Consider the following 18,975-nt stretch of genomic DNA (forward strand, 5'->3'; position numbering starts at 1 on the left):
CACACACTGTGTGTGTGTCCGTTCCGTTCACCCTACTCGTATGATTCGTGACGTCAGGCTCCACTTGGCCATCGTTGGCTGCGGCTGATCACGTCACATCATTTGGCTTTGATATCTGTGCTACAGAGAACTTCGTGCGCTTAGCAGTCGACTTGTGACTGTAGTAATCGTGTAATAGTTTGTAGTAATAGTTATTCTTACATTAGTTGAGTGGGTGTCGTTTTGAAAGTCCTAAAAAGATGTTCTGCAAATTCATTTAACCAAGCTTAAAATTTTGTCAGATAGTTAACACGGTTTTACCAGAGGATAACTTACCCTGCCTATATTTTGACATTCTTTTAGGATGTCACTGTTAATGCACAAGGGAGAGAATTTAATGTGTCTGGATTTCCAGAAAGCATTTTGACAAGGTACCACATGAAGTTGTTTTCACAAAAAAATTATTTTATAGCGTGGGTGAAAAGTTGGCTCATTGGATAATCAAATTGTTAGATGGAAAAAGTAGAGGGTTGTTATAAATGATGTTCAAGTAACCTGAGTTATAGGATCTCATGAAACAGTATCAGATCTTTTGCTCTTTTTTATTTACATGAATAACAAAGGTGAATAAGGTCAATAAAATTCCTGAAATTTACCGACGATATTAAGATATCGAGAATTGCTAGTTATGATGGGGATGCTGCTGCTTAAAAAAAGAAGTATTATTTTGATGGCTTTTAACTAAAATAAATGGAAGATATATTGCATGTGGTTATCATAATTTAAGTTGTAATTTTGACTGAAAACTAATTTAACTCTTTACAGTTTTTCCTCAGACTCAGGGCTATTTGAAATTAATATGATGGCGCTGCACTACTACCAACAGACTTAACGTTCTTACTTCTACTATAGAATTATTATTATTAGGTTTACTTACGTGTCTGTAGTATTGGTAAATTTTCAAGCGCCAAATAATTGGTAGGTATCACTATTACAGTATTAGTGAATGTTTATATATCATAGAGTACTTTATTAGTTCCTTTACGATATTTTATTAAATACATTATTTTCGTGAAAGTGTATACTTACACTGCGTAATTCAATTTTACTCTATCAAAAATTGGCACTAAAATTAATATGGTAAGCCTACATTAGGCTTAACACAGTTTGGTATAAAATATCGTCGGTAAGGGACATCAAACCTCATCTAACTAGGCTTAGCTTGAAGTGACATGTAGAACTGATAATGGAATTCAAACAGAAATAAACATTATTCTTATTAGGATATACTTGTGAACCTGAACATGCCTTTAAAGAGTTAAATAACTTGGGAATTCAAATAATAAGTAGTATTCACTTCATTATTAGTTCTGGTAGTACTTTTACTAACAGTAACTTTAAACGGTAGTAGTATTGTAAGTTGTAACACTAACAGTAGGCTTATCCATAGTACGTGTAGTGTCACTTAATTATTATGACCCAATATAAATTATATAACTATAAATGTCTTGTGGATGAAATTTACTGATGTTTTAATATATGTGGTGAGGTTTATTTGCATTTTAAATTATGCAAATCTTGGACTATAAATATTTCACAAAATATACGAGGCAAAGAATAAAGAAATGGCTGTTCAGAAATAATTATAATTACTTAAATACTTGAAATTAGAATTCAAGCTTGGCAGTTTGATCTTTGTATACCAGCCAAGACATTTGTGTATTGTTTATTTTTTAATAATTAGGATTTGAAGTATTTTTAAGTTTAATATTATGAGTGAGGGTGAATAATATATTCTCTGTTGATATTAGAAGCTATATTTATGAAAATACTAAATTTGCTAGTATTAGTAATTACTACATGTGAGACATGTTACACAACCTAAAAATTATAAAAGTATTAACAAATCAATAACATACAGATAACAAGGGATCAATTGCTTCTTCAAGGCTATTTTATACACACTAGAGAAAATTAAAACTATGATCCTTTTTATTTTTTAAGAAATCATTTATTCCTCATTTGAATTAATGTAAAGTGTTAACCTTCATTATTTGGGTAAAGAAAAGTAAATGCTTGTGAGCACCCTAGAGGAATCTTTTGGGTCTCAATTTAAATTAAAATACTTGTCAAGACTGTATTGGACATCCACTATTGTTGATGGCAACTCATTCCATAAATTAGTCATAGTGTTGTGTTCTGTCTTATTTCAGAATATAGCTCAAATAACTAGAGAGAAGATAAAGTAACAGATCTTAAACTGCTCTTCTCAGATAATCTTTTCATTTCTGTAGTCATTCTGGAAGCCCTTCTCTGAATCTTTTCTAATTAGTCAATATCCTTACTTAATTAAGGAGACCAAAACTATGCACAATATCCAAAGTTATGCCTAACTGGTGATTTATATGGAGAGTTAATTATCTCTCTGGAGTGTTAATCAATATGGGTATAAATACACCTTAAGATTCAGTTAGGTTTAATACTAGTAAATTAGAAACAGAATACTGCTTCAGTGATGTCCTACTACCATATTAATGTCCTTTTATTTAATCTTGCTATTGAGTGGGTATTGTCTGTACTCACTATAATTATAACTGTGATATTTAATTAAAAATACTGAAGTGATTAATGAATTTAAATTTGTTTTATATGGCTTCCAAATGTTTGTTCTGAGGTTACTGGTTGGCATGTATGCTATGGTCATAAAGATTGTACCATTTCTAGGAAAGGTTTTTGTTATTATTAAAGTTTTAATCAGTGATGACGAGAAAACCCATTTGTATAGAAAAATATACATGTAAATCACCCATACTGGACTATACATTCCTTGGGACTCAGCACATGAAACAAAACACAAATTCAACATACTAAGTAAGAAACCAAATAAATACTTCATCAGCATCAATATGTTTCCTCCACAAACCGTAGAAAACATTATACGCACACACCTAGACAAAAAGCAAAATCAACCAACTAAAGTAAATACAGCTCACGAATCAAAAAACCACGAAACCATATACTGCTGTATACCATATATTCCTGACATCAGCAAACAAATAACCAACATTTGGCAAAAATTAGTAACAAAATATGACATTCCAGTTAATAGCAAATTTATTCAAAAACCAGGCACAAAACTGAGGTCTATACTATGTAAAAACTACACTGACAAACACCACACCAACATTATTTATAAAATACAATGTGATAACTGCCATGACTTGTATATTGGAGAAACAAGTAGAAAAATGGAAACCAGATTCAAAGAACATAAGTCACCTTCACACATTTTTGAACACTGCAAATCAAATAAACACAACATAACCGTAGAAAATACCCAAATACTAAATAAAGAAACAAACATAAACAAATGCAAAATTAAAGAAGCCTGACTCATACAACAACTCAAGCCCAAAATAAACCAATACAAAGGAACACCTTTATACCTATATTAATAAATATAATTAAAACATCTAAGCACGCCCTCTACATTCCTACACTCAATTACACAATCGTCTTCAAACGTGGTCATCTGTCGGTCAGTTACCTCTTTCTTTCTTTGTGGACCTGACAGTGACTGAAGAAGGTCGAAATGTTGTTCACTACTTTACATAAATAAAATACAAATTCTCAATTCATACCAGCCATTTTTACATATATGTTAAAAGTTTTATTTGGACCTGGCAGAATTATTATTTTTTATGTAAGGTGCATCTAAATTCTTTGTATTTTTTATTGTGATATTATTAGGCAGATGAAAACTCATTAGGTTTGTATTCATATACCCTTCTATTTAAAACCTTTTTACTTCAGTTTGGGACATTTTATCATTGAAAATGTGTTAAGATATTGTAATAAGACACATTGATTGATTTGTTTTTACATTATCTTTGGTGATGCAGATTCATTCTTTCCATTAAATTAATGTTTAAATTTCACTGTAAATTGTATACATTTTCAAGAAAGACCAGAATAACTTTTGTTTTTATGACTTTAGTGTAGTTGGATAGAGAGTTTAATTATTCACATAGATTAGTGATAGCAAGTAAATAACATAGAAAACTTTATATCATTTGGCCTATTAAGACTCTTCACATATACCAATCTCTGAAAAAGTAATATTTATATTCATACTTTATTTTTCAGGAAATCCCTGATTTCCCTCAAACTGATTATTAAAGACTGGTTTGTACTACTGCTGAAGAGAGTTCATTCTATAGACAAGTCACCTTATTTATATATATAAACTGCCCTAATTAACTGGATTCTATCCTGTTTAGTCAATATCTTGTATTCTTTCTTTTGGTTGTCTTAAAAGCACAAAAAAAATCAGAAACTGTTATTCCATTACTATCATTGAGGTTGCTCAAATCAAAAGGAAATAGAGGAAGTAGTGAGATAGGCAGTTATTTTTTAAACTTTCATAGTTTTTGTTTTGCTTGTTAAATGTAGTGACTTTAAATAGTAGTGCAGGTACACTTGAGAAAAGATCACATTTATTAATACACATCTACTTGCATTTCAGCCTCCAAGTGGATAAAAATGAATTTTCAGTTTTATATTGCAGTAGTCAATTAACTAAATACTGGAACTTGTTATCAAAAGGAAAAAGTGTTAATTTTAATTTTTATAATAAAATGTCTCAGATTTTAAATGTTAAAACAGAATGACATAATATTATCAATCTGAGTTGCCACTACATCTTTAAAAGAAACCTTGTTTATAAAGGTCTTAGAAGTGGAAAACTAATAAGATATATTTTATGAAGCATGTAATATCCAGGTATTCTTGAATGTTAATTATTTTTAAATAGATTTAGGAAAATTAGTACAAGTTGCCATTTCTATCTATTGTTTCATTCTAAACATATTTCAAATCTGATTTGGGAAGTTTTAAAAGATTTACTCCATTGGAGTGAGTGAAATGCTACTTGAGATTTCACAGACTTGGAATAATTAAAACATCAGTAACAAGAATGTTATTTAAGGTTTTAAATATGGTTTTGGTTGTAGGCACTTAAATTTCTATTAAAATCAAGATTCCTAGATTTTCAGCAAGTTACTTCACATATTGAATACATTTGTATCCTGTACTTAACATTTCTCTGTATCTTCTATAGCAAATACTGTGTTATGGAAGGGGAGATCATTCATGGTTTTCAGAGTAACCTTGTATTGTTTGTAAACTTTTTTAAACAGTTGTAATTGGTTATATTTGTTTAGAGTAGAATCCTACATAATTTGTGTTTATTATAACAAATTATGTTAACATTTTTTATTGTTTGGTGTGGGTCTGAAATAATAATAGTGATTATTCATTTAATAATTAACTGCATACAACTAGTGAATGGAACTACTATTTTGTATTGTACACAGTTGGACAAGAATCTCCTGCTGGCATTAAATGGCTTCTGGTGAACACCAGTCAAGAAACCGTGCTGGTGGACGTGATAAAGGAGCATTGACATCACGATCTAGTGATTATGGGCTATCATGGAATGTACCACCAAATAACTTGGTAATTTATATGTTTTTTTAAAGGCAAGCATCTTTTGACAGTGGAGGACTATTTGTGACCCTTTGAATGTAAGAGAATGTTTCCATTGATTGGCTTTTCTTTATGTTCCCTGTTTTAATATTTTGAGTGAAACAGAATAAACTTGAAGGCTTTTGTTATATTGTTGAAAGTGGAAATTGAAAGTGAGTTAAAGGTAATTAAGATAGAAAAAACAAATTCACTTTTGTATACTTTAACTGAATTATATTCTGTTGACAATTATCCATTGTTACTTCTTTTAGTGGTGAATAATCATTGAGTATTATGGAAGCAGCATCGAAACTGTATTCCTGTGTTTTCTTATCTGGTTTTTTATAATCTTTGATTAAATTATATAATTTATAAAAGTTTTTTAAATTAAGCAAAAGCAAGTTCTGAAATGCAAGTATAATAAAATAAGTAGGCTAAATACAGTTTACATATTCTAACTGTATGACATCTTTCTCAGGTGTTGAGTGAGAATACAACTGTTTTGTTTCTGTTGTGAGTTTCCTTTTGTTTGGCTAAATTTATTGATACATTGTTCCCAACCCTTTTATGATCTCAAAACATATTACATCTACTAATGGAGCTCAGCTTTGAAAATAGATGTGTACAAAGTTTGGAATGCCATTTGATAGAGCAGATAGAGGTGTGAGAAGTTACTTATTTTCTTAGAGAATAATTAGATATAGCTTCTGCAAAAAATGGTGGAATCTAGTGGGAAATTTAGGAAGACTGGGAAATAAACCCTGGACTTCAGAATGTTTGGATAGTTTTCTTATATGATCTTTTCATTCCTGAATATTTTGTGTTCAGTTTTCTTTGTTTGAAAGTTATTTAAATTTTTTTTTCTACAATGAGATATCAGACAAACTTAGATTTTGAGAGCGAGATAGGCAATTTCTAAACATTCTTGTGACTTAAGTGTTACTTTATTGAATATTAAGTGTATATTAAACATATATAAATCATATATTATGTATTAAAAAGTAAATTACATTTGACCTAAATTATCTTGACCAAGTGTGTAATAAATCTCTGAAATGCCATTTTTCTTTATGATTTTTATCTGTAACTGATGGCTGCTGAGTTCTAAAAACAAAGCATTATAAGAAATACCAAAGTATACAAGTCAATCCCATAATGAGTAGATATATTAAATAGAACTTTCAAAAGTAAAAAAAAAAAAGAAAATTGAAATTAAAGTGTTTTTAACGTTTAATTTTTCAAAGTGGTTTCTCATAAATAAACTTTGGAGAATCCACACCATAAAATCATATTTAAAACAAAATAACTTTCATTAATTTTTTCAAGCTGAAATTAGATATTATTTAGTAAGTTTGTTTTATGTAACTTGATAAGTGTTTTAACTGTGAGGACAGAATCAAGTATTATCAATGACATTCATCTGGTCCAGCATGCAGTGAGCTTTAGGAGGGTTTCTAAAGTTAATCTGTTATAATTCATAATGTATCTGGGGTTTGTTGGTCCATGAAGGCTGTTCCAAATTTATAATTTTAGTGTGCATCAAGCCTTCTTTTAAAGTCCCTGAGTTTCTTATGTCTACCACATCTGAAGGCAACTAATTTTGAAGGTCATCTACTCTGTTAGAAAAAGAAAGTGGTCTTACCTGAATGTGAATTTATCCTGTCAAAATTTATATTTATGACCACTTTTCCTTCTGTTCCCACAATTAACTGGAAAAAAAGATGATGTTTAGACATTATGAATTGCTTTAACAGTCTGAAATACTCAACTCAGATCTACTCTCTAACCCTTATTTTTTGAAGAGAAAACAGTTTCAGAGGTCTCAGCCTGTCCTCATTTCACAATCTGTACATCCCAAGTATGATTCTAATAGCCCTACTCTGAATCCTTTCTAACAATTTAGTGTCATTCTTAAGGTAAGGAGCTCGAGAACAAACACAGTATTCCATATGTGGCTAACCAGTAATCTATACAATGAAATTATAACTTCTTTTAATCTGTATGCACTAGTTATATAAATACAACTTACAATCCTATTTGCCACACTAGAAACAAAAGCATACTGCTTGGGTGGCTTAAGAAACTGGTCAACTACTACACCATGATCCTTTTCTTCTGTAAGTAGTGTTATTCCCATCAAAATTATATTCATAATTTATTTATGGTACCACATTTATTATAATTAAGAGCCATTTGTCATATATTCACGCAAATTCGCCAGATGATCTAAATCAAATTTTAAATCAGCAATGTCGTCATCATTACAGCCAGTAATGCCCAACATCATTAATAAATTAAAATAAGTTATTTATTTGTGTAAATCAAAAAGAGTAGTGATCCTAACGCTTGTGAAATTAATCCAGTTTGAATTAATGTCGTATATTACAAGCACCTGCTTTCTTTCTTTCCAGCCATTTTTCTATGCAACAAGATAACTCATTCCAAACAAATGTTAGAATAATTCAAGAAACCTTTTGTGACATCTCATTTAGTACCTACTGAAAATCCAGATACACCAAATCCACACCTTTACCTCACTTACATGACCAGTATCATTTTGAAAAGATTAGTAAGACAAAATTTTCTTCTAGTAAAACAATGCTGATCTTGCAGCAAAACTTTAAACCTTGCTAAATGAATTTGCTTCTTTTCTCAAACTTTTTTTATCCACTGACGTTGGTTGAATTAGGTTATAATTACCTAAAACTTTCTATTACCTCCTATGAAAAGAGAAGTAACAGTAACCAACTTCAAATCTTCTGTAACCTGCAAATTTGTTAATTATTACCAGGCAGTTCGGGAGATATGACTTTTGATGACTTACATTTCATTGAACTACTATTTTATGAATGTCATTAAGTTTGGTTATTAAACTATAAATTATAATTCAGATTTTTGTATTATACATTATTTCATTTCTTAATTGAAAAATAAGCATAAAAAACCCATTGATTTTTGTGTACCACATGGTATGTTGAATATAGCACTGGTTCACATTAGATGCTTGTGATGTCAAAATACCAATTTTGAAAAGCTAGAATTTAAAATAAAAATCTTTTATCTTTTCTATTTGCTGAGCTATTACTATATTTAGTGAATCAAACAAAGTGACCCAACTCACCTCTTTGTATTTTTAGAAATGGTCCGTTATATGCACTTTTATTAATGATGTATGAATAACTAGTTGAAAGCTCAGGTTTTAGACGGATACAGCTGAAAGGTCATTTTGATAAAAATAATATTTCTATATAATTGTATGCTGTTATGAGGATTAAGCTATTTAGTTTAAATGTTTGTTTTTTGTGCAGTAATCTGTAATCATTCTAGAACAAAAAAACATTTATATTTATTTCCTAATTTCTTACGGTAGTTACAGGATCATTCAAATTCACTGAAACCATACAGAGATTCATTGGTGAAAATAGCATAAAATATAAACATTTTCTTAAGAAACATTTGATAAAACTATCTAGACATTATAAAGATTTTGGATGTGAAATTTGAAAATTTTCTGATACATAAAATTATTTTTAAATCTTAAAATGAAAATTACTTTGCACATTAGATAGGCAAATGTGAAAAATATGTGAGAAAAACATTGCTTGAGAAACCTTAAGACTTGATAAAAAAAACAACAACCTGATATTTTGTATTTGAAAGCATTGTAATGTTTGCTGGTAATCTGCCAAATTTTGTGAACACGTGCATAGTAAATTAAGTTATAGGATGAAAACTATAACAATTTCAAAATGATTACAAGGTTGGTCACAGTGGTTGAACCCATTTCTGAGAGGGTTAAGGATTTGTAAAAAACAGTAGCATCTAGCTTGCACATCATGTCCATAGCAAAATTCTTGAGAATATATTTTCAAGGCCAGAAGTCTTAATTCTTTAAAATTTCAGAGTTAATTCTGAACAAGCTCAGATTTAGTGTGATTACCTTTTTCACTCATGTTTCTATCTAACCACTATTCAGGACAAGAAACATTACTCAAAATTTAAAAATATATAAAAAAAGTAGATTTTAGTAACCTAGCCATCCTATCATTATCAGACATTGGCTTTTGTCATCCTATCGTTCTGTTTAATAGTGATGTACATAATAAAAATCATATTTTGCTTTTTAAGTTAATTTAAAGTTCTTAAGCTTGCAATGGTTTTTCTGTATTTTTTTTCCTAATACCCTTTTGGAACCAACCTGTTATTTTACCTGTAACCACCATTTTTATTTCTACAGTAAACATGTCTACTTTGAATATTTAAAATTTTAATTAAAATCTTTTCCACATTTATGATTTAGTTAATTCAGTTGCTCAGTTCACAGGAGCTAATTTTTGTTTTATCCCTTTCAAATATACATTTTGAAATTTATAACCACAATCTATATATATATATACACACACATTATATATATGATCACCACAAGTAATAAAACATTAAAGCTAGTTTATAACCAAATACTCACTATATATGTACCTGATCACCACATATAGTAGAACAGAAAACCTAATTTATAAGCAAAATCTCACTGTATCTAATTTTCACACATAGTAGAAATCAGATCTAATTTATAACTAAAATTTTACTCTGATTATATATATATATGTAGTAAAACATCAAATTTGATTTATAACTAAATTCTGTATATATATATATATATATATATACACACACACACACACACTGATCACCATATGTGGTAGAACAGGGAACCTAATTTAGTAATGATTACTTGCATTCAAATGTTCCCCAATTTCCACCCTCTTGACTGTTTCCATTTTAGAAGTTCATAACTGTGAAATAGAATTACCTCTGAGAGGTCGTCTGACCAATTGGTGAAGAAAGTCAACCTTAACAGTTTCTACAAACCTGTTTCACTGTTTGGATATATAATTTCTCAATTTGTGTACCTGAAATTAAAATTCTAGTTTATGACCATTAACAGCTGAAATCTCTATCATTCTAAATTTCTCATTAATTTCCTGATAAAAGCCTTCACTGTCACATGTCTGCTGAACTGTATTTATTAAAATTGCTTATCTTCTAGCTATATTCATTTGCAGAACTTCTTAAAATTGTAATAGTTTCCAAATTTATAAAGAACACTCCAGTACATGGTGAAATTTTATACACACAATGGAAAAAAAGGCATTTGAATATTTTATTGTTCACTAGGAAGTTAAAACTGGTGAACTGTGGAAAATTTGAAGAAGCATACCTTTCTTCATAGTTTTCCAAAATTTCATATTCCATTGCTGTGTTCTAGAAGGGCTGGAAGCAGTTGAAGAATTACAGGTTATGATATTTGTGATCATGTTTAGATTGTGCAATACCTAACCTATTTCTAGGTATTATTTTACATCTATATTCTTATTTGTTTTTTATTGCTGTTGCATAGAGACTTTTCATAATTCATATTACCCAAATGAAGTAATGTTTAATTTTTATTTACACTTTGTGTAAATATGATCTTATGGTTACAGTTTAAATAGTTCTGATATGGTAATTTACTTAAATTACATATTTGAATTATGGAAGCTATAGGAAGGGCCATTTAAAGTGGCAGTTTATACTAAATTTACATTCTGAGTGTTATTAAAATGGATAATGTTTGAAAAACCTTTTATGAAAGAAAATTTGAAAACTGGCTTTTAGCTTGATTGTTGTACTACAGAAAATGTTTTTAGAAATATGCTACGTTTTGTTACGTTAGTAATAGTTTTAAAATGTGTATAATTTTTAACAAGTTCATTTCTATGTCCTTAAGATATTAAATCCTACTTCTCTTTCACTGACTTTAAGTTGTAATTTCAGTGTACTGATAGTGTTTGTTACAGTAGAGTTAAAACAGTTGTGTTTTTTATGGCAGTAAAGGCACCAAGGACCTTTTCTGTAATTTCGTGATTGTTCATCTTGTACTGCTGTATGTGTGTCATGAATGTGTTGCCAGCAAACATGTATTCAAGATATTTATACCTGCTGTGAGAGTGGGTTAGCATCTTGGAAGCCATGTAGTTCAGTGTTTAGTGCTAATTTTAGATCCAGTAAGTCTTGGTCCCAAACTGGTTAACATACCCAAGAGATCTTAGCATAGGATGGTATAAGTAGTGATGCTTTTCAAACAAGTGATATTTTAATGAATTGGAGTAACCATGATTATTTAAGCTTCCATCTTTAAGTCACAAGAGCTGGTATTTGGATGTAGTCAGTGGTAATGTTTGATTAATATATATATTTGGTTTTAACTACCTTGGAAAATCCATTTATTCTAATTTTATTAGAATAACATTATGTATATGAGCCTTCTATCACATGCTAGATGTGTTGTATGTTATGTTTAGATTATATACTGTAATGAGTTTCTTGCACACAATTTTTTAAAGCTTTTGCAATGAGTAAAGTTATTGTCAAACTAGATTAACAAATTTAAAATAAGTAATTATTCATGATTAAAGGAGTTATAGGAAGAAAATCATTACCTGAAGTTTTAATAGGTTATAAAACAAACTATAATGTTACTTACATTTTATAGTAAGTAGTTTGTCATGAAAATATATCATTTGAAATACTTTGTAAAGCAGTCATTTTGTTCATTATTCTTACATCTACAGAGCTCTAGCTGTTTGATGAAATTTGTTTTTAAAATGCAAGCTTTTTCAAATTCTGTCTTGCTAAATTACCTATCTCTCATACTAACTTTAGGTTTTGAAACAGTACTTTATTGTACCTCATACTAACTTTAGGTACTTTGAAACTCATACTAACTTTAGGTTTTGAAACACAGTACTTTATTGTACCTCATACTAACTTTAGGTTTTGAAACACAGTACTTTATTGTACCTCATACTAACTTTAGGTTTTGAAACACAGTACTTTATTGTACCTCATACTAACTTTAGGTTTTGAAACACAGTACTTTATTGTACTTCGTACTAACTTTAGGTTTTGAAACACAGTACTTTATTATATTGGTTTTTTGTTTTAATTAACAGAGAATAGAAATTTAGTCAAATAATCAGTTGTGAAAGAAAACAAACATTTAGTTTATTATATCATTGTCTTGGCAACTTGAAATGTAAAAGTGTGGTTATATTGAATTTCAGGTATATTTTATTAATATTAATAAACAAGTTTTTCAGTAAGAGCATTGTACATTTAACATTATGCCAGAAGTGAAGGCTTATATGCAATTATAAATGATTAGTTGATAGTGTTTAACAATGTTCACAACACACATTTTTTTTCAACATAACACCTTTTTTACTGTATAGTATAGTTATTTATTTAATTTACTTTGTTAAATCACAAAACAAAGACTCAAAATCAATTTATGTAAATTTTATTAAATTACATCCTTATTTATTAATTAATAAATGAATTTATTAATTAATATTAGTTTCTACACAATCAAAACATGAGGAAACCTGGTGAGTGTGTTTTTAACTATAACCATAGTTTACCACAATATAATTACATTAAATAGCTTTGTTTGCACATTATTAAACTTGTATTTTGTGAATTTTCAACATGTCTAGAAAACTTCCTTTAATAGTTCTTATGTGGACAGTAATTACCAAACGTAAAGCATATTTAGTTTTCTTTGAGTAAAAAAAACTTGTATTTAACCCTGTCATTCTGCTATTCTGTGATATTTTTTCATTGTTTGTGTGAGAGCAAAATATGCACATGTAGACATCAATAGGTGTTTTGTTTAGCATTGTTGTTTTAATAAGTATATTTTGTATACATACTTATATTGAAATATACATTTTTAAAATAAAATTTCTGTATCAATATTATAAGTAGTATAAGTTTTATGTTTACTTTAATTTGAATAGGGAAAAAAGTCCCAATTGCAGGGTTTATAAGAGAGTGAATAAAACAACAGATAAGAAAAGGACTTTTATTAAGAGAGTGAAAGTAAGATAACTTGTAAGAAAAGTACTTTTGTTTTTTAGAATGAGCGACCACTGTCTCTATGTGCTGGACATGCAAAGAAAAAACACAATCGAGAGACACGAGATCCAAGTGGCTGGGGTTTTGTAGAGAATTCTAACTCTGGTGATTCTTCCCCTCATGGAGTTCCAAAGATCTGCACATCTCAGTGTCCTCCCAGTGCTCCAAGGACAAGATTTACTCAACACAGTCTGAATTCCCTAGATGCGAGTAAGCTGAGAATGACCTTCAGTGACTTAGATGAGGTACTTAAACTGAGTCTTAAGTAACTTTTAAGAGTTGAGTACTTAATGAAAATCCCAGGGATTGTGTCGAACAGTCGTGGAGGTCCCACTTTAGAGTTTACGAATGGTACTCGTGATTTTATTGGTCTTATGAATTGTCTATTTTTTGCTTTTCTTGGTCAATTTATAGGGTACTTATTTAGTAAATGTTGATGAAGATTTTCCACGTTCACATTAATAGTACATTGGTGGTCAAAACGTGATAGTAGATTTATGCTGGTTGGATAAACTTTTTAGCTTATTTTAATTTTTATGGCTTGACATGTAAATTCCAGATGATGATCTTACCTTACAGTCACTTTCTGCCATCTATATAGAGATCAATCTCTCTGAATTATGTATAGTATTGCTTGCAAGCCATTTCAAATATTATGTTGATGTCACTTTCTGTTTGCAATTCATTACTTTTAAAATTCCAGAGAAGAGCTTCTAGTTCCTCTCTTGTGCTGTTTGTCAGAGCTTGAATACTCCACTATCTTTATGGGGAATGTTGCTGCTCTGCAAGATGAATACCAACTATCATGCTAGTGTAGGAACCATCAATGGCTATGATTATAGATAACTGTTCATCATGATCTTTAAGTAGGTGCTGGTAGGTCTTTTTACCTCCACCCTCTGCCCAGTCTCTGAATTTTCTTTCTAGGATGATTTCTGTAGATCCAGTGCTACTATATGTTTATTACATAAAGGAGGCATTTAAAATCTGTTGAAAACGAATCATCTCTGTGATGGTTGTATGTCACCTGACTAGCAGTATCTGTCTCCTGAGGCATCTTTTAGACAATCTCCTACATGGTTGTTTGTGGTTTTTTTTTTATTAAGATAGAATTTTCCTGTTAAAAATGGGCAATGATTCAGGGTATGTATATATGTATGTTTTTAACATCAAAATACCTTTGTAAAGGATCTATTTGTAATAATAGTTAGTGCTCTGCTTTTATAGTATAATGGAACCACAAAATGCATCCCATAGCCAGTTGTAAACAATGTTTTGTATCTTTTCGATGCACTCTGCTTGTATAGCACCTACAGTGTTCATAATCCAGGATGTAGCACATAAAACATTGGTATGGCTTATGCACATAATGATCTAAAGCTGCAGATTTTAGTGCACGTTTATAGTTCTGTTTACCACAGTGTTAATGTGGTTGGTGAAGTTAAGTTGGCTGTAACAGTTTACTCTCTAGGTACTTCACTGTTTCTTTCAGGGTTATGGTGATGGTTTGTCTTAATCAGAATGTGGCTGTGGCATTGGTAGGATAGGTGACTGTCTCTATCAGGATGTGGCTGTGGCCTTGGTAGGATAGGTGACTGTCTCTATCAGGATGTGGCTGTGGCCTTGGTGGGATAGGTGACTGTCTTCATCAGAATGTGGCTGTGGTGGTATAGGTGACTGTCTTCATCAGAATGTGGCTGTGGCCTTGGTGTGGGATAGGTGACTGTTTGTCTTCATCAGAATGTGGCTGTGGCCTTGGTGTGGGATAGGTGACTGTTTGTCTTCATCAGAATGTGGCTGTGGCCTTGGAAGGTTAGGTGGCTGTTTGTCTTCATCAGAATGTGGCTGTGGCCTTGGTGTGGGATAGGTGACTGTTTGTCTTCATCAGAATGTGGCTGTGGCCTTGGTGTGGGATAGGTGACTGTTTATCTTCATTCGAATGTGTCTGTGACCTTGGAAGGTTAGGTGAGTGTTTGTCTTTATCAGGATGTGGCTGTGACCTTGGTAGGATAGGTGACTACTCTTGTGTTTTGTTTATGTATAAGATTGCACAGAAATTAAAAGTTTGTAGAATCATATGAGCACAAGAAAGAAATAAATTTACTAATTGTACCTTTCAAGTTGAAAGTCTATAAGAGTTTCCTTTTTCTTGGCAGTTAGCTGGCTTAATTCACATGGTCACTTTTTAACATTGTATGATGACTTTGAAACCTGATCTTAATTTTTATTGGCCAGAGTAGGTTTGTTTGTTTGCTCCTATGTTACTTGCTATATCCTGTTGTCATAGTCATCCATGAATGTGTATTATGTGTAACTACTTGTCTATCAAAGTCATAATGTGTTAACTTGTACCAAAAAAATACCAGCATGAACACTTTGTTGAATATGTTTAACACAAGAATGTTTTCTATGTTGAAAGCATGTGTAGTTTCTTTTCGTGTGTCTGTTATGTCTGTCACTTATAGTTTTTGTTTATAAATGTGGAATTTAATATTCAGTGTTATATAACCTGTTTATTAGATAGTTATTTTACTTATAAATATGCACAATATGGTCCCTTATTTTAAGGTATATATTGTCTGATCTGGCAGATCAATACCTCCTTTAAAGATGAAATGTACATGTCAAGGCAGTATAACTAATAACAATTTAACCATTTAATTATCCTTTGTTGGCCAATTATATTATCTTACTGTAAGAAATTGCATGTAAATTAGCTCTTTGGTGCCTCAATAATGTGTTTCAGAGAAGTTTTAGTAAAAACTACTCAAGTTGTAAAATCTTAGATCAGTAATGAAACTTTAGTTTGATTCTTGACTGTTACTGTAAAATCTTGGATCATTCAAACCTCAATTTGATTCTTGACTGTTACTGTAAAATCTTGGATCATTCAAACTTCAGTTTGATTCTTGACTGTTACTGTAAAAGTTGGATCATTCAAACCTCAGTTTGATTCTTGACTGTTACTGTAAAATCTTGGATCATTCAAACCTTAGTGTACTTCTAAACCATTATTCAGTATGTTCTTTATGGTTGTAGACATCGTCAGAGAGAGAACGAAAAAACATGCAAAGAAGACAGAGAGAAACACAGTGTCAAGAAGACAGACAGATGAGTGCCATGCAGACTGCTCATGATAGTCGTGGAACAGCCAGTAATTCCAGGCAGTCAATTCAAAGTAATAGGCCTGCAAGTCATAAACAAGACAACATCAATAAAGTGGTGAGTGGTAAATTTTAAGTCACTGTAGTAGTAGGTTTCTAAGACATGAAAATGTTCTAGCCATAAATTAGTGAGTAGAAATCAACTCAAATTTGTATATTGTGAGGTAAAATAAATTGTATATATAAAAAAAACTGTCATTTATATAAGTTTTACAACAAGGCTAAAAATCTAATTGTTTTGATGCAGTTCATTGAAGACCAGTATTAAGTAACTTTTTCAAATTCCCGATATTAATCATAGGTTTGGGTGTTTAGCTCTTTTTCAGTGTGATATTTGCAAGAGTTGGAATAGTGTTTTTTTATTTTTTGAGAAAATATTTTTTTATTTTTTGATGTTCACATCACATGTTAGTGTATGTGATTGTTTTATGTCATCTATATCAGGTGGCTTATAATGCTTATAATGGCTTATTTAGTGTTGGTTTATAGTATTGGCATTAATTATTTCATCATTGGGAAATTTTATATATGCATTTATTATTTTGGAATCATCCTTTTTATGTTTTAATCGATTAATTACAAATCCTTTAGTAGAAACTGTGTGTTTTTGTACAACAGTTGTAATATGAATGGGTCATTTGTAGAATGGCGTATAACAACAACAAAAAATTACAAGCATTTCTGGAAGTTTTAGCTGAATTACCATGAGAGATATTTCATAGCTGAAAAATATAAATAATATTTGAAAATCTGTAATTCATTAAATTTAGCCCGATACTGGTGTTATTGTTGAACGTCTAATGCATCTTCGGGAATGCATAAAGCAAGTGGCATCCATTATGCAGAATTTAGAAAAATCAGATGAACCAGTGAGTATTCTCTCTCAAATTATGTTACTAAATTGTTCAAGTTGTGATCGTGGTTAATTGTATACATTTCCTAATACATGAGAAGTTGTAAGTGTGACTTTAAAGTTTAGCCTTTTGGTTTAATAGTGTTTAATATCTAGTTTACGTATATTCTGAAAACAATTTAACCAAATATGTTTTTAAATGTTTCAATTTTAAGTTATGTATCTGATCAAATAATTTGGTTAGTCATTTTGCAAATTTTTTCTTTACTAATATCCTAGCAGATGTATGTATAAAAATAGTTTGCTTATAAGTAATTCATCATTTTTTGATTGGATATATATATATATATGGTATATGGATTCTATGTGTAAAAGATCCTGTGTTGTACACAGTGACACGAAACAATGTATCAGGATACATAAAATACTCTGTACCATAAGCAGAGGCTTCAGTGCATAAAAGATTCTGTATTGTACACGGTGACATTAATTGAGGTATAATGTGTTAAAGATTGTGTTATAGAGAGTGACATCAAATCAGGATATGAAAAAGTTTCTATACTATACAGAGTGATATCAGTCGTGCTTTATAAACAGGGACATCAAACTATGTATCACGATACATAAAAGATTCTGCATTATACACAATGGAATCAATCTAAGTATTTAGATACCTGAACGATTCTGTATTATATGCAGTAACATCAGTGTAGGTATTGGGATACCTGAATGATTCTGTCTCATAATACATTGACGTCAGTCTTGGAATTAGGATACCTGAATGATTCTGTATTATATACAGTGACGCCAGTTTGGAGATTGGGATACCCAAACAATTCTGTATTATATACAGTATTGTCAGCTTAGGGATTGGAATACCCGAACAATTCTGTAGTATATACAGTGACATCAGTCTAGAGATTGGGATACCCAAATGATTCTGTATAATATACAGTGATATCAAACAAGGTATTGGGATATGTGAAAAAGATGTGTAAGAGATTGTGTATTATATGTAATGACATTAAGCAAGGTATCATGATGTGTAAAATATGTATTATATATAGAGACATTAAAGTATTATGATGTATTACAGATTGTGACCTAACATACTAAGAAACAACCTTGTAATTATTCTTCAAATGACACAAATTGTGAAAGCAGTTTTCAATATTCTAATTGTTTGGAGTATTTGATATGAAATATTTATTATTTAATAGTATAGTTTAATAAATTAATTATTTAAGGTCACCAGAGAGCAGATGCATAAACTGGAAGACATGCTGGAACAGTTAAGGCAAGATGAACAGGAACACTTGGAACTCTTGCAACAACTTCTAGTAAGTAATGCATTAAAATAGCTTAGCAAGGTACAAATCATTACGTTTTTTGGTTAAAGTAATACTTTTAGAATATAGTTTCCAAATTATGGAATCCCGGAGTTTCTTTAGTAATAACCTTTTCACGGCAGACTTGTGCACTTTGTTGAAATTGAGT

At 30.4% G+C, this 18,975-nt stretch overlaps 1 protein-coding gene across 3 annotated transcripts in view; it reads left to right on the forward strand.

The window, feature by feature from the left end:
• The first annotated feature begins 842 nt into the window (after positions 1–842).
• Positions 843–18,975, forward strand: part of LOC143230219 (uncharacterized) — a 75,277-nt gene continuing 57,144 nt past the window's right edge. For 2 of the 3 annotated variants that reach the window (XM_076463362.1, XM_076463364.1), the window contains exons 1-6: positions 843–957; positions 5,355–5,496; positions 13,464–13,706; positions 16,501–16,683; positions 17,396–17,494; positions 18,726–18,818. In XM_076463362.1, coding sequence (XP_076319477.1) covers positions 5,383–5,496; positions 13,464–13,706; positions 16,501–16,683; positions 17,396–17,494; positions 18,726–18,818 — 732 coding nt within the window. In that variant the 5' untranslated portion in view covers positions 843–957; positions 5,355–5,382. Of the gene's footprint in view, positions 958–5,354; positions 5,497–11,465; positions 11,717–13,463; positions 13,707–16,500; positions 16,684–17,395; positions 17,495–18,725; positions 18,819–18,975 lie in introns of those variants that run through there. The other variant, XM_076463365.1, reaches the window with a different exon arrangement.

Source organism: Tachypleus tridentatus, chromosome 10 (genome assembly GCF_004210375.1).
Source record: "Tachypleus tridentatus isolate NWPU-2018 chromosome 10, ASM421037v1, whole genome shotgun sequence".
Classification (NCBI taxonomy): Eukaryota; Metazoa; Arthropoda; class Merostomata; order Xiphosura; family Limulidae; genus Tachypleus; species Tachypleus tridentatus.